At 33.8% G+C, this 17,735-nt stretch overlaps 1 protein-coding gene across 1 annotated transcript; it reads right to left on the bottom strand.

The window, feature by feature from the left end:
- Positions 1-6,247: 6,247 nt before the first annotated feature.
- Positions 6,248-17,701, bottom strand: LOC123533793 (uncharacterized). Its single transcript, XM_045315669.2, has 4 exons — positions 17,338-17,701; positions 12,142-12,349; positions 11,284-11,479; positions 6,248-8,825 (listed from the first exon to the last, which is right to left on the bottom strand). Exons 1-4 carry the CDS (start codon positions 17,595-17,597, stop codon positions 8,494-8,496), a joined length of 996 nt encoding a protein of 331 aa, XP_045171604.2. The 5' UTR covers positions 17,598-17,701; the 3' UTR covers positions 6,248-8,493.
- Between the last annotated feature and the right edge of the window lie 34 nt (positions 17,702-17,735).

Here is a 17,735-nt window from a genome sequence, read left to right as displayed (position 1 = left end):
GTCGACCAATGAAATGAGCCGTTACAGCCAGCATCTCTGGCAAATCTATCAGAATGCCGCCATCTTGAAAGACATTTCGCAGTTGAAATATCTTTAGTGATAAAATACATAAATGTAACCAGTTGAAAGTTATCTATCATTAAACAAATGGATGCTTTGGAATATAAGGAATTTATCCATGCAAGTTAAGGTTGGTAGAACTGCTTATTTTATCAGGTAGAGTGCGAAAGACATATGTCTTTCACGAATGAAGTGAGCGAAAGACATTTCAAAATATGGCGCTCACTCAACTTTTGAGCAGAATCGATCTGAAAACAGCCTATAGCATATGCTACAGTAAAACTTAAATTGACAGAATGATGGTAAAAACCTTACTTAAAAACCTTGAAATAATGATTACTTCAGATTCACTGTAGAATACTGTAAAGATTGCTGGAAAACTTAGCATTACAGACAACCGGAAGTGAAAGATTCCGCGTTAAATCTCAAAATATTCTTGAGAAAATCTGAAGAAATCATGCATATATCAGTCTAACATCAAACTAAAAGTGACTAAATTGTTACATAATGATAATGTGACTATTGAACTAAACTGTTTTTCAAATGGAACTTGATTTCAAGAAGATTGACTAAGTCTTTCGGTTCTATCAATTGTCTATCGGAATGTCTATCAGTTCTGTCATATGTCTATCGGAATGCCTATCAGTTCTTTCAATATTAGGATCTAGCTTTCTTGAGGCGTTAAAAGTTTATAATAAGAATTTCAGGTCTTATTGTATAATAAAAAACACACATAGATATAAATAACAACTGAAGGTTGTTATAGTAATAACTGAGATATAGTGAAAATGCATCAAAATTAACCTTAAATTCTAAGTAAAAGGGGGCATAATTCATGAAAAGTTGGTGTCAGAGTTATGCACCTTGTGTCACATGATGTGGGTGATAAGGTGGAACACCTATTTTGAGTTTGAATCAAATCCATTTAGTAGTAACTGAGATAATAGATTTCGGGACATGACGCGACACGACCGGACGGGACAAAACTGACTCCTACATAGCCCCCCAAAACATGTTTGGTGGAGGTATAACAATGAAAATACATCAAAACTGACTTAAATTTCCAAGTAACAAGGGGACATAATTCATAAAACAAGTTACAAGGGGACATAATTCATAAAATAATTGTCACCAGACTTAGGACCTTGTGTCATATGACATGTGTTATGATGTGGAACAACTTTTTTAAGTTTGAATCAAATCCATTTAGTAATAACAGAGATGGAGAGAATGTGCACCAAAATGTAACCCGATATTCTATTTAAAGAGGTACTAGCGTTTTTTTTCAGGATATCCGCCATTTTGAAAAATGTTTCTTCGAAAACTGCTTTCTAACAAGAGGACCATGATGGTCCTGAATCGCTCACCTGTTCCCACATGACCCATGAAAAATGTGGCCTCTAGAGAGGTCACAAGGTTTTTCTATTTCTATACCTGCTGGCCTAGTTTTTGACCGCAGGTAACCCAGTTTCGAAACTGACCTAGATATCATCAAGGTGAACATTCAGACCAATTTTCATGAAGATCCATTGAAAAATATGGCCTCTAGAGAGAGGTCAAAAGATTTTTCTAATTTTAGACCTACTGACTTAGTTTTTGACCGCAGTTGACCAAGTTTCAAACTTGACCTAGATATCATCAAGATGAACATTCAGTCCAACTTTCATACAGATCCCATGAAAAGTATGGCCTCTAGAGAGGTCACAAGGTTTTTTTATTTCTATACCTACTGACCTAGTTTTTGATGGCACGTGACCCAGTTTCAAACTTGAACTAGATATCATCAAGGTGAACATTCTGACCAATTTTCATGAAGATCCATTCAAGGGTATGGCCTCTAGAGAGGTCAAAAGGTTTTTCTATTTTAAGACCTACTGACCTAGTTTTTGATCGCAGTTGACCCAGTTTCAAACTTGACCTATATATCATCAATATAAACATTCAGACCAACTTTTATACAGATCCCATGAAAATATGGCCTCTAGAGAGGTTACAACGTTTTTTCATTATTTGACCTACTGACCTACTTTTTGATGGCACGTGACCCACTTTCGAACTTGACCTAGATATCATCAAGATAAACACACTGACCAATTTTTATGGAGATCCATTCACAAGTATGGCCTCTAGAGAGGTCACAAGGTTTTACTATTTTTGACCTACTGACCTAGTTTTTGACCGCACATGACCCAGTTTCGAACTTGACCTAGATATCATCAAGATGAACATTCAGACCAACTTTCATACAGATCCCATGAAAAATATGGCCTTTAGAGAGGTCACAAGGTTTTTCTATTATTTGACCTACTGACCTAGTTTTTGAAGGCACCTGAATCACTTTCGAACTTGACCTAGATATCATCAAGGTGAACATTCTGACCAATTTTCATGAAGATCTTGTGTAATATATGGCCTCTAGAGAGGTCACAAGGTTTTTCTATTTTTAGACCTACTGACCTAGTTTTTGACCGCATGTGACCCAGTTTCGATCTTGACCTAGATATCATCAAGGTAAACATTCTGACCAATTTTCATAAAGACCCCATGAACAAGAGGACCATGATGGTCCTGAATCGCTCACCTCTTCCCACATGATCCAGTTTTGAGTATGACGTCGTTTTTTTCTTTTATTTGACATAGTGACCTAGTTTTTGAGCTCATGTGACCCAGTTTTGAATTTGACCTAGATATTATCAAGATAAAAATTCTGACCAATTTTCATGAAGATCCATTGAAAAATATGGTCTCTAGAGAGGTCACAAGGTTTTTCTATTATTTGACCTATTGACCTAGTTTTTTAAGGCACATGACCCAGTTTCAAACTTGATCTAGATATCATCAAGGTGAACATTCTGACCAATTTTCATGAAGATCCATTCAAGGGTATGGCCTCTAGAGAGGTCACAAGGTCTTTCTATTTCAAGACCTACTGACCTAGTTTTTAATCGCAGTTGACCCAGTTTCAAACTTGACCTAGATATCATCAAGATAAATACTCAAACCAACTTTCATACAGATCCCATGAAAAATATGGCCTCTAGAGAGGTCACAAGGTTTTTTCATTATTTGACCTACTGACCTATTTTTTGATGGCATGTGACCCACTTTAGAACTTGACCTAGATATCATCAAGATGAACATTCTGACCAATTTTTATGGAGATCCATTCACAAGTATGGCCTCTAGAGAGGTCACAAGGTTTTTCTATTTTTAGACCTACTGACCTAGTTTTTGACCGCACATGACGCTGTTTCGAACTTGACCTAGATATCATCAAGATGAACATTCAGACCAACTTTCATACAGATCCCATGAAAAATATGGCCTCTAGAGAGGTCACAAGGTTTTTCTATTATTTGACCTGCTGACCTACTTTTTGACGGCACGTGACCCAGTTTCGAACTTGACATAGATATCATCAAGGTGAACGTTCTGACCAATTTTCATGAAGATCTTGTGAAATATATGGCCTCTAGAAAGGTCACAAAGTTTTTCTATTTTTAGACCTACTGACCTAGTTTTTGACCGCATGTGACCCAGTTTCGAACTTGACCTAGATATCATCAAGATGAACATTCAGACCAACTTTCATACAGATCCCATGAAAAATATGGCCTTTAGAGAGGTCAATAGGTTTTTCTATTATTTGACCTACTGACCTAGTTTTTGAAGGCACGTGACCCAGTTTCGAACTTGACCTAGATATCATCAAGGTGAACGTTCTGACCAATTTTCATGAAGATCTTGTGAAATATATGGCCTCTAGAGAGGTCACAAGGTTTTTCTATTTTTAGACCTACTGACCTAGTTTTTGATGGCACGTGACCCAGTTTCGAACTTGACCTAGATATCATCAAGATGAACATTCTGACCAATTTTCATGAAGATCTTGTGAAATACATGGCCTCCAGAGAGGTCACAAGGTTTTTCTATTTTTAGACCTACTGACCTAGTTTTTGATGGCACGTGACCCAATTTCGAACTTGACCTAGATATCATCAAGATGAACATTCTGACCAATTTTCATAAAGATCCCACAAAAAATGTGACCTCTAGAGTGGTCACAAGCAAAAGTTTACGGACGCACGGACGCACGCACGCACGGACTGACGGACGGACGACGGACACCGCGCGATCACAAAAGCTCACCTTGTCACTTTATGACAGGTGAGCTAAAAACGTGACCTCTAGAGTGGTCACAAGAAAAAGTTTACGCACGGACGGATGACGGACGCTGCGCAATCACAAAAACTCACCTTGTCACTTTGTGACAGGTGAGCTAATAAAATTTTTTGCCAAAAATTAATGCTAAATAATTAAATTATAGCTAATAATGTACCATTTAACCAAATATATTATGCTTTTTGCGAAAAAAAAAATTTTCACTCTTATTTTTGGCTGGCATTTGAGTAAAATTGACGTAAGATTTACAATGGGCTAGGGATAGGTAATTTCAAATATCTATTAAAGTAGATAAGATTTGGTTTTGATATTTTTCTGACTGATATATATAATGTTAAGCTATAAATAAAATAAAAGTTTTTAAGATAGCACTTTATATTATCTAGAAGATATAAATTAAAATAAAAAGAACAAAAAATATCAAAATTCACCACTTTTTAACAGTTTTTTCTTAATAAATCTCTTAGATGCACGGTGACCCCAACTTTTTTTATTTCCATTTTGAAGCATTTTTGTGCATCATTAATGCTGCAAAATATTTAGAAATCTTAACGTCAGAATTAATTTTGTAGATCTAAATACGTTTTTTTCCATTGAAAATAAAGTGGGTGGGGTAATTATGTCAACATGTAAAAATTAAAGAGATTTGTTGGTGACATTTATGCTTATATGATACTGACATCACCATATATTCATATTAACCTGTAAGACCTGAAATCCCTATAAGATTAAGTAGGATATTATATGTCTTATAAAGTACCAACTTCTTTTCAATTTTACAAAATTTCAGAAATGCGTAAACAGTGGGTGAAGAAAATACGTACCCTATAAAATTAAAACAATTTCGGTGACCTATGTTTTTTCTGCTCTTGTTTGTCTTAGAAACTAATGTTCTTCAAGCTCACAGGGTATGAAAAAATTCTTAACGTTAGAAAAAATTTGCTTGTACATCCTTAAAGTAAAAATGGGGATAATTCATAAAATATTGGCGTGAGCCCTTTGTCATATCATGTGTGTGATGGTGATGAATAACTACTTTAAGTTTGAAGCAAATCCATCTGGTAATTATATAGATAAAGTGAAAATGGGTAAAAGCTTTAAACAAGGTGTAGACACAGATGCTGGCACCAGGTCAAGTAGGATAGCTCTCCATATACTGAATCAAACTGGCAAGTTAATATCAAAACAAGATAAAGAATTCTTGAAAAATTGCATCTTTTAATCATAAAGAATTAAAAAGATAAATGTGCACATCAGACTGATCAAACATAATTGAAAGACACTACAATAAATGATATCTTTGCAAATACCTTTCTCATGTTCCTAAAAAAAATTGGCTCGTAAATGATAATTCTAGAAAATATTCTATGAAATCACTTAAGTTTGTGGGGCTGAAATTTTGTGGTGTTGGCAAAAATGGTTTGGATATTAATATAAGGATTGCAACTCTGGAAGATAAAATGAATGCCAATTTTATTTGTTCAATTTGATTTTATTTTTGTAGATTCATGCAACCACAAAATCCATGAAAATGAGTCTCCACCAAGTATTAATAATTTTACAGCGCTGCCATGTTTAGCTCAATAGCACTAGCATTCTTTTAGGAGCGCATAAAGAAAAAAAAAGACTTCAAAACTTTAGTTTCATCAAAAATGTCTAAATTGTATAAATGAAGAAGATTATATAATAATCATGACTGTGTACTACACATAACAATACAAGTTGCATAAAAAAAATATTCAACAACAATGTACTGAGTAGAATAAATCTTAAATGTGTTTAATACTGCAACTACGTACAATAAAACTACAAGAGCCACAAGAACAAAACTACAGAAACCTGGAGGTGACATCTGATAATACTTTTCTAAGTCATGTGCATTACATACATGTAATCTTGTGTGCAACACAAAATATGACCTGCATAAAAGGAAGTTCATATTCCATGAAAGTTCATGCATAAAAGAAAGAATGTTGTGCACACAAGTTAGAAATTCTTTTTCAAGTCACCAGAAGCTTCCCTGCTACACAGATGTTCACAATACAATAACAAAATATAATAGACTAAGATACTGAATACAGAGTTACCCGTTTTATGAACTTTTAAAATGTAATAAATCAATGATTATCACCAACAACACAGAGGCTGAGATTTCAATATATGAGCCACGCCATTAGAAAACCAACAAAGTGCGACTGCGACCAGCATAGATCCAGACCAACTTGCGCATCTGCTAAGTCTGGTCAGGATCCATGCTGTTCCCTAACAGTTTCTCTAATTGCAATAGACTTAAAGCCACTTTGAAAGCTGGAAAGTTGGTTTTCTCATGGCTAGGCTCAAATGGTATGTTTAGAATCATGGTGTGCATGTTTTAAAACAATTTTCAAAAAAAAAAATGTAATGTAGCCTTTGATCTAGTTTGAATGACATATTGTTTAAACATCTTCGGTTTAGGTAACAATATACTAATTCAGTTCCTTCTTTATTTCATATAAACAATTAAATCTTGAAACCTCATTTTCAGCACTTTTGGGCATTTCAATGACATGAAAACCATACACAGACAGTGTATACATACATATACAAGCTATTATACATAAGGCCTCAGAAAAGATTGGGTATCTGACCAAAACAACTTGTAAATTTTCCTCAATAACCTGCCTCACCCCAACTCTGCCCTACTCTCTATGCCACCCGCAATTTTATCAAAACTAGGTTTTTGAAATATCAAGTTTTTCAATTACATAAATGTTGCAGCACAACTTTGTTTTAATCAATTAATAAACTTAAGATATTAAAGGTTATATGTCCTTACAAACAAGAGTTATTTGTAAGACAGCCTGATCAACTATTCAACAACTTTTATAAGGAACAAGAGCCATAACTCTGCAAGACTTCTATAACTGAATTATCTTACTACAATTGATACCAAGTTTAAATTTTATTACAGTTATGATAATTCTATAAAGGTTATGATAGCGACTTGCATGCAAAACTTTACAAAAAATTTCTAAGTCAAATAAAGGCATTTTAAACAAGAACTTTCTAACTTGGGTATGTAGAAGGATGTCTTGTGTGAAGTTTCAATCAGTAACTGTTCCCGAAATATAGCTTAACTGTTGCATGTAAAACTTTAACCGAAATTTCTTAGTAGTAAGGGAGCGCCTATAATTTATAATATATCCCACAAACAATAATTCATCTTGGCTATTTTAGTATGTCTGGCTTTTCTTAGTTGCAAAAGGGCCATAATTCAACTTAAATTCAATCAAGAGTTATAAAACTTGGTTGCATCAGTATGTCTGAAGACTGAGAAGCACTGTGTAGTTTCAAACCAATACCAGTTGATACTGAGATACAGCTTGGTAACTAGTTCCATGCAAAACTTGAACCAAATTCAAAGTTGAAACAAGGCCAAAATATTGAATCAATTTGCACCAGTAAATTGATTCTTTCATGAGGTTTTATCAAAATTTATGACTAGAAAGAATCGAGTAAGGTTTAAATTCAAAAGCTAGAGTTGCTACTAAATGTATCTTTTGTTGCATGCTAAACTTTAACCACTTTTTGTATGTTGAAAAAGGGCCGCAATTTGATCTTAATTCAACAGAAAGTTATCTTACTTGGTCATTTTAGTACACCTGTTGACTTGAAAGCATTGTGTGAAGTTCTAATTCAACACACAGAACTGTTACTGAGATACATTTAGATAGTTGCAAGCAAAATTTTAACCAAATTTTCTAAGTCAAGAAAGGGCTAACCTAACTCAGTTGCTTCAGACATTCAGTAGGTTTGTTGACTAAGAAGCTTTGAGTAAAATTTCAATCCAATACAAACATAAATAACTGAGATACGGACTGGCATACAAAACTTTAATAAAAGTGTGCCGCTGACAATGCCCCTAGAATATGAGTAATCTCACTGTATCAGATGTATAAACCTGGAATTCTGAATAACTGGTGTAGTATTTTTAACAATAATTACTGAGATATGAACTGGTTAGCAAAACTTTAATAAAAGTGTACTGCTGACAATGCCCCTAGAATATAAGTAATCCCATTATATTAGATGTATACATCTGGTATTCTGAACAACCGGTGCAGTCTTTTTCATAATTCTTGTTTCGACGTGTTTAAAAATATCTAAAAATATGTTTTTTAAAAAATCACACTCTGCAATGTATAATTATAAAACAGGCATATACAAAATGTACTAATCTAAAATCTTAAAAAAAAGAACTGGTAATTTAAATCACAAATATCTCTCCTTTGCTATCGTGGACACATGAACTTTTCCTTTCAATGCCTCTGGTATGTTACTGAACACTTTTTCTTGAATATATCTACACGAGTATTTATCTGACATATGTATCAGCAATATATTATCAACATCTTTGAATAGTTCAGCATTTTCATAAATTTCAGACAAATGTATATGACCCCATTTTCGTGCTTGTTGCACACGTTCCTCTATATTGCAGTCATCATTTATGTACGTAGCCTCCACTATCAGTAATTTCACTTTGAAGAGATCCGGTGGTGGATCATAAACTTCATTCGTAAAAACCTGAAATGTTGTATCACCTGGAAAAAGGAACCACATGTATATCAAACAATTTTAAAAACAAGAGCTGTTGGAGGACAGCAACTCTCGACTATTCAACAGCCTTGTCGCTTGAATGAATACAAGTCGAAAAAGGGGCATAATTTCGTAAAAAAGTAAAATAGGGTTATGGAACCTGCATAGTGCTTATCAGCTCATGACAGTGGACAAGTGTATGAAGTTTCAATCCATTCCCATTAGTGGGTACTGAGATACCAGGTTACATATAAGAATTTAACACAGAACTCCTAAGTTGAAAAAGGGGCATAATTTTGTAAAATGCGAAGTTGAGTTATTAACCCTTTGCACTGCAAGTCATATCATGACAGTGAACTAGTGTGTGAAGTTTCAATCCTTTCCCACTAGTGGATACTGAGATACCAGCTTACATACAAAAACTTAACCAAACATTTCTATGTTGAAAAAGGGGCATAATTTTGTAAAAAAGCAAAATAAAGTTATGGGACCTGCTTTGTGCATGTCAGATCATGACAGTGAACAAGTGTGTGAAGTTTCAATCCATCTCCATTAGTGAGTACTGAGATACCAGCTTACATACAAAACCTTAACCAAAAAAGTAGAAAGGGGCATAATTTTGTAAAAAAGCAAAATAGAGTTATGGAACCTGTGCAATGTAAGTCAGTTTATCACAGTAAATAAGTGTTTGAAGTTTCAATCTATTCCCACAAGTGGCTACTGAGATACCAGCTTACATACAAAATCTTAACTAAAAATTTCTAAGTCGAAAAAGGGGCAAAATTTTGTAAAAAAGCAAAACAGAGTTAATAAAAACCTGTGCAATGTAAGTCAGTTTATCACAGTGAATAAGTGTGTGAAGTTTCAATCCATTCCCACAAGTGGTTGCTGAGATACCAGCTTACATACAAAAACATAACCAAATCGGGACGCCGACGCATGGGCGAGTCCAACAGCTCTACTATTCTATGAATAGTCGAGCTAAAAACCCAGGTCATTTGTTCAGTTTTAAGTCAACAAACATAAAATTAGGTGATATGGTGACTTTCCAGCGCTTAATGGTGGAGAAAGACCACAAGTGCCTCCATGCATTATATTACCATTAACCTTCTACAAGTAAGCTGGTTGGTTTTTTACCACTTGACAGTCTGAGCAGGACTCTCAAACCCAAAGACATGTTGGACAAGTTAATCAAAGCTGGCAATACTGACCACTTGGTCATTGGCCCTGTTTAAACACAGTGTTGATAAGTATATGGCATAACATTTCTTGAAACCCATTCTCTGTTCCCATAACTGTAGTTAATACTGAAATATTCTCCTCCTATCTATAACAAGAGAATACTGTGAAATTATTTCATTTCTCTTTGGCATAAAATTTCGTGGTTTTGCCCAAAAGCACATTTTGTGGGAATATGGATTACAAATGCAGTGGATTTCAACTTGTGATGATAAAGTTATTGGAAATTGTATGGGTTCATTGATATCTAATTTTGTGAATTTACCTAATCATGAAATATAAGAAAATTAGTCACTCGCGAAGATGATTCTGCATTTTACTGTTTAATTCTAAAACCTTTACCCAGCTTAATTTCTAAAATGCACTGGTCCATCATTCGATTTGGGCAGTACCATTTATTATTCGAAAGGGTTTTCACTGAAATTTACTGACTGAATACTGAACATTGCAGATCATGATAAGCCTGCTGTTTGAATTTCTTCTAATATAATTCAGAAGTAATAACAAGAGCACCCCCTTGCAGGTGCAGACGCTCATCTGATTTTTTTGTCTCAGTATAATAGAAATATTGTCCTACCCATGACTTTCTAAGTCCAAATGGGGCTATAAGTCTTGCAAAAAGCAATGTAGAATTATGTTTCTTGCTGTGCAGTCAGCTTTTAATGGCGAATAACTGCTCTAAGTTTTAAAGCAATTATAGCTTTGACCGGTAAGGAGAAAAGTTGACCTAAACGCAAAACTTAACCAAGAAATCTGATATTTTCTAAGTCCAAAAGGGGCCATAATTCTTGCAAAAAGCAGGATGGATTTATGTTTCTTCCTGTACAGAGTCAGTTTTTGATGGTGAACAAGTGCTGCAAGTTTTAAAGCAATAGCTTTGATAGTTAAGGAGAAAAGTTGACCTAAACATAAAACTTAATTAAGAAATCTGATATTTTTTAAGTCCAGGTGCCATAATTCTTGCAAAAAGCAGGATGGAATTATGTTTCTTGCTGTACAGAGTCAGCTTTTGATGGTGAACAAGTGTTGCAAGTTTTAAAGCAATAGCAGAGTCAGCTTTTGATGGTGAACAAGTGTTGCACGTTTTAAAGCAATAGCTTTGATAGTTTAGGAGAGAAGCTGACCTAAACATAAAACTTAACCAGCCAACGCCGATCAAGTGATGACAATAACTCAGCATTTTTTTCTTCAAAAAATCAGATGAGCTAAAAACTACATTTATACCTGTAAATGCAATCTCTGGGGTAATGACTGGGTCTGTATGAACATTCTCCCCATCACGGATTCTTGCACCTATTTCTTTGCTAGACAATCCCTGGAATTCTGGATTCAGCTGCTTTTTCGCACTGTAAACAATATATCCCTGACTTTTAACTCTGTGCACAGTAGGAAATGGTACAGCAAAGTGTCCCTTATGAAGCTGAAAGAAGATAATTATAAAGTTAGTTTTTATCAGGGAACAAAGACATTAGACCCAGATTTTATATCATTTTTCAATGGACTAATTCATGTTCTTTATGGGAATACATAGGTCAAATAGCACACAAAAAATAATGTATTACTGATGGGGTACAGAGAAGATGGACATGCACAATTTTCACGATTTTGTTAACCAAACTAAGTTACTAACTGGTATTTATACTGGGTTAGCAAGGGTTCATACCAAGAAGATATTGACTAAATGGCGAATAGTGCAGACCATGATCAGACTGCATGGATGTGCAGGCTGATCTTGGTCTGCAAAGGTCGCAAAGCCAGAATCACTTGCTGTCAGCAGGCTAAGCGTTAAGATCAGTTGACCGCAAAGACTGGCTTAACTGTATATAACCCAAAACATGTTCAGAAGGGAATTTCTGATAGTTCTCAAAAATGAAAACAAAAGAATATCTATCACACACACACACACACACACACACACACACAAAAACAAGTATGGATTGTCTATCAAAATTAATCTTATTGTAGGAAAAAAAGGTGCATAAAAACTTAACACAGTAAATTCTTAATTGATGATAATTAATTAGACATATCCTGTAGAACCTTTTTTACAATGAACAGAAACCGTGCATAACAAGCACATACCTTAATTCTATCGCCTTGTTTAACACCACAAATGTTTGGCGCTTTCAAGCCTTCAGAATTTTCACATATTTTTGCATATGTATTACAAAGTTCTTGAACGTCCTCAACAAGATGTTCTGGTACATAATATGAGGCCGGTTTTCCTCCCAACAACTCTCTTTTCTTGATATGCTGAGGTACAGCTGATATGTGATCCATGTGACCGTGACTGGAAAATTAAATTAGCAATATAGCAGATATATTCATTTTACCTCTTGTTTGTTTTCAATACATTGCAGTTGATTGGAAACAAGAGTGTTTACAAAATTTTAAGCATCCATTACTAAAAACAAGCCTCCTAGTTATCATTAATTTTCTTTAGTAATTTTGTTTGCTCTCATAAATTCTTTGATTTGTTTTATCTTTTTATGATTTGACCTAGTTACCTAGTTTTTGACATAAATTATACAGTTTTTTAATTGACCTAGATTGCATATAGACATAATTCTGAAAAGTTTTGAGAAGATCAAGTAGAACATGACTGTGGCCTCCAGAGTGTTTGCAAGGTTTTTCTATGGAGTCACCTAGTGTCCTTGTTTTTGATCAAGATTATCAAGTAACCCAATTTTGACCTTGATCTAGATTTCATGTCTACAAACTTTCTAACAAAGTTTTATGATGATCAAGTATAAAATAAAAATTTAATGAACCTTTAGAGCTTTAAGGATCATTGTTAACAAGGTCTTTCAGTGCTTTGATCTGGTGACCTAGTTTCTAACCTCATGTAACCCAGTTTTGAACTTAACCTAGATTTTATTGAGACAAACATTCTGACAATTGTTTTAAGAAGATCAAGCATCTAGACTTTTAACAAGGCCTTTCTATGATTTGATCTTGTGACCTAGTTTTTGACCTTAGACAATTTAGTTTTAAACTTGATCTATATTTTATCAAGACAAATACTCTAAAAAAATTATTAAATGTGGTCTCTAGAGTATCAACAAGGGTTTTCTATAATTTAACCTAGGCTAGTGACCTAGTTTTTGACTGGTAACCCAGTTTTAAACCTGGCATAGATTTTATAAATACAAACATTCCGAGAAAGTTTTAAGAAAAGATCAAACAGAAGTTGTGGCTTAGTGTGTAGAATGTTAACAATATTTGACTTACTGACCTAATTTTTGACCTCAGGTAACCCAGTTTTGAACTATTGCTAGATTTCATCAGTTCATATTGACACTTAATGACAAATATTTTAAGAAAGTTTCATAAAGATTAGGTAAATATGTGGACTCTAGAGTGTTAAGAAGTTTTCCCATTAACTGACCTAGTGAGCTAGTTTTTGACCCCAGATGAACAAACAACAAGTAAAATGGAAAACATTAAAATTACCATGGTGTAATTAAAGATATATAATACAATGTTACTGTAGTTAGTCTTTGAAATTATGTTTTGTCCAATGGCATTGCAGTATTTTTCAAATTATCGGGAAATTTATTTTCATGTAGTTCATGTAGAATAGAAGCCAGAACATACTTAGATGTTGTCGCTTCTTAGGCCCATTTGAATTTGTTTTCCCAATTTGGTATTAATCAGTTATTATCATTATAATATATTATTATCATGAATTATCTTACAATACTTCTATTCCATTTTGTCATAAAATTGGTATGTACAATCTGACACATATATTTATATTATCAGTATTTACATTTAAAAATACCATATATATTTCTTTAAACGAGATAAAAAATCATAGTTTTTTAGCACAGTCTATTATAGTTGCATATGTACTATTATTTGCTAGCAGGGACAATAGCAGGCTGTCTAGCGTCCCTAAAATTCCTACTTTTTCCTATTTTTTTTCAATTTGGCTAAAATTCCTATTTTTTTTAAAAAATCAAAGGAAATTCCTAAAAAGGCCCTATTTTTTCACAAAGATTCCTAATTTTTTAACTTTTTTGCAATGATCAAAAAGAGAAAAATTTTAAATGTTGTTTAAAAGTTCTTCTAATTCAGAAAAAAAACAGTTTAGCACAGTTCAGAGCAGTTTACCAGTGGATCCATGTGTTCAGCTTGTTATTGGTTGTGACTAGATGACAGAGATAGGATTTCTGAAGGTAAATTGTGATACTTGAAAGATCTATTTCCCAATGAAGATTATCTGAGGGATATTTAGTGCTCCTTCACTGGAAGTGTAGCATACACATAGTGCAGAAGTAATACCTAGTTAATAGGTGTATATAGGTGTAGACAAAATAACAAATCAGGTCAAATTCTGCCAGCTTCCCACATTTAGATTGTTTTATGTCAATCTCACATATTAACTGGAATAACTTCTGCATTATTTGTTTCTATTTGTTAATTACAATTTTTATGTATTGCATGTTTGCCTAAATCAGTGATGCCTATCATTAGTAAGGGTTTCATGATCCCTTTTTGTATATCATGAATGGTACAGTAGTATATACATGTATCTACTGATTATTTACTTGGCCTGTTCTTCATAATTATGTAATATGTGATCACAGTTCAGATTTATTCTTTATACATGTATGTATTGTTTGCAAGCTATACAAGTTTCTAGTCAGATATGTAACTGATGCCCATCAACATTTTTATTAGACTATTAGATGTATATTTTTTCCGACTGCAATTTTTTGAGCTGTCAATGCTTCAAATTAACAAATTGTTTATTGTGGAATGTGATAGCTGAAAAGGGTGAAGAGGAGACGATTCTTGGGATTTTTCTCACAATCATGCACTGATGTCAACAAAAGTATGGCTTGGAAACAGTTTTTGTGAATTTTCTAATTTAATGACCTGTGCTGGTTTAATTTGTATTTTCTAAGTATATCAAGTACCTGATGTCCATGCTGAATGTTGTAAAACTATGTATTTGTTGGTAATAAGTGTGTTATAATTTCTGTACAAATTAATCATAGTTATGAGTTTGTTGAACACTTGTCTTAGTTCACTCTCATTTTGAGTACTCTGATATGCACTGTTGCTGGCAATACACTGTACTCCAGTTGACAGCATTTCTTACTTTTTGGCATTGTTTCATTGTTTAAAAAATTAAAGAATAAAAAAATATGGTGTGGATTGTGATGGCTACATAGGGAGAAGAGGAGGCCATAATTAAACTCTTTACAGTCAGACGTAGTAAGTGTATAGCTAGTGACACTGTGCTCTTTTTAATGTGTACTTTTAGTCAAAGTAGTTAATTCTCATTTCTGTTTATTTCCAGGATACAGCCAACAATAGCTGAAAACAGTGGAAAGCTGGTAGACATCTTTTCTGTAAATAAAGCACTATTTGTGAGTTACTTTTATGTCAGTCACATAAAGGTAAGCACATTACATGGTCTTTAAAGTCCATATTTTAATTTGAAAATTCCTAAATTTAGCCCTAAAATTTCCTTAAAATTGTACCAAATTCCTAATTTTAGCCCTATTTTTTTGTAGAAATTGCCCTAAAATTAGCCCTAATTTTTTGTCAGGGTATGCTAGACAGCCTGCAATAGCACCATTGCTTGAGTTAGACTGGCATGACATTTATAATTATAAAAACCAAGTGCTAAAAAGGAACATAATTCACAGTCATCACACTCTTTCAAGTGGATTTTATAATCATCTTACTGCACATAATGTGTTTTTGGTGAATGTTTTATAAAAGCAATTTTCAGTTGCTGCTCATTTAAATGCGTTGAATAAACGATAATGCCGCATAAATATTTGAAGCCGAAGCTTTAGAAATAAAAAAATCGGACTAATAAAATAATAGATTTTTTCTTCAATCTTCTACGCAGTGATCTCCCTTACCTGTACTAGTAGGTAGAGATTTCTGAAGTTGAAGGGAAGCAACTCCTGCGTGCAGTTTGACTTTTCTTAAAAAGACTGCCACAGTCAAAATAAGAAAAGTCATATTCATAAAATTATTATTTTGTACCGGTAACAGAAAGAGTTTGGTATATTGGGTTTAAAGCTATAATTTCCTCCACCCTTTTTATACACACGTGTATTTCAGCTGGATTTTTACTTGAAAAATGCGCATAATTCCACTTTAATTGAATATGAACTGTAATTTGCAAGTAGGGACCATAGCACCTTTGCTTGGGTTTTGACTGGCCTGACATTTAAAAATATCAATTTAGTCTTCTCACCCTTAATGCCATTATATGCGGTTACTTACTGATAGGGGCTATAGCACTTTGGTATGAATTTTGGTAAATCAACATTTACTTCTAGTCGCATACTGTAGGCGGAGCTTAAATTTGTAAACAAAAGATAATTTCAAACACTAAACAGGTTAGTATTTATTAGTAAGCATGCTTTTATCAAATTAAATTGGTTGCGCGGCTGTGCCGCGCCAGACCGATTTCATTTGATAAATGCTTACTAATAAACACTAACCTATACTAAATGCTTCAAGAAATATGACAATTAATTGCACAGTAAAACGTTTATGGCTCCAGGCAATTTTGCTTACACCACCAAAATTGGCAGAAAAAATACGGCTTAAGAAAAATTCAGTAAAATGCCAATATTTTCATCAATTTTTGTTCAAATCACTTGAAATTTTCATTGTGTCAATTTTGTACCATACCTGTCTAGTCCAACTATTTTGACGCAATTCTAGGAAATATTTTGATATTTTTTTCATATGGGCAATATCCCCACTCGCGCCAAACACTCGAAAGACAAAAATAGTTGAAGCAATTTCCGATGAAATTTTCATTGCTGCCAATGCTTTACATGCTATTGGTTTAAATGCCGATTATTTCACGAATTGGCCATAAATTCAAATAAAACTTACATGACTACTATCGAAAGGGGATTCAATTCCTCACTGATTTATGTAAAAATTATCAAATAATATCCAAAATTATGAATTTTCTGATGATTTAATTTAAACCTATGTATGTACTGTACAAGATTAACATTTACCAACTGTCTAAACTCCAATATTATGCGCAAGCGATAAAACCCAATACCTTTACATGACTGTGTACTGTGATTTATGATTTATCTTCCATTATTTTGGTCCTTCAAAGTTTTGATGTTTAGATTGCCCGTCACAAATATTAAACAATCTGAATGTCGAATTATTTTGACTACACACCTGTCTAGATAATAACAAACATTATATCATGTGACAACTTTAAGGCAAAAAACAAGAATATGAGAAACCCCGAGAATACGAGAAAAGGGATACCTGATCATCACCGATTGGCATTTCACATTTTCACGACTGGAATAGCCCATATCAAAACAGCAGTCAAACCCGTCGGAAGGCTTCCTGACAACCACTGAAGTCTCTATCCCTGATATTGACCAAGCAAATACTTTGAAATCACCAATCTGGAGAAAAACGTCATCTTTGTGTTGTGCCATATTCCGCTTGCTTTTTACATTGCCTCCTTTACAATACTGTACACACTTCTGTAGCAAGGATTTAAGAATATTTCCAGACATAAATGATGAAATTTGACTGTAAGCCTGTTGAAATAATAAATGACATTTCTATTGTTACACAATCAGCTGTTCTATGCGTGATATTTATATTTTGAGAGTGCTCTCCCCCTTGTATTATTGGTTTGGTTCTCGATTTGT

Source organism: Mercenaria mercenaria, chromosome 12 (assembly GCF_021730395.1).
Source record: "Mercenaria mercenaria strain notata chromosome 12, MADL_Memer_1, whole genome shotgun sequence".
In the NCBI taxonomy this organism is placed as follows: domain Eukaryota; kingdom Metazoa; phylum Mollusca; class Bivalvia; order Venerida; family Veneridae; genus Mercenaria; species Mercenaria mercenaria.
The sequence above is the reverse complement of the archived record's forward strand: the minus strand, read 5'-3'. Positions and strand labels throughout refer to the sequence as shown.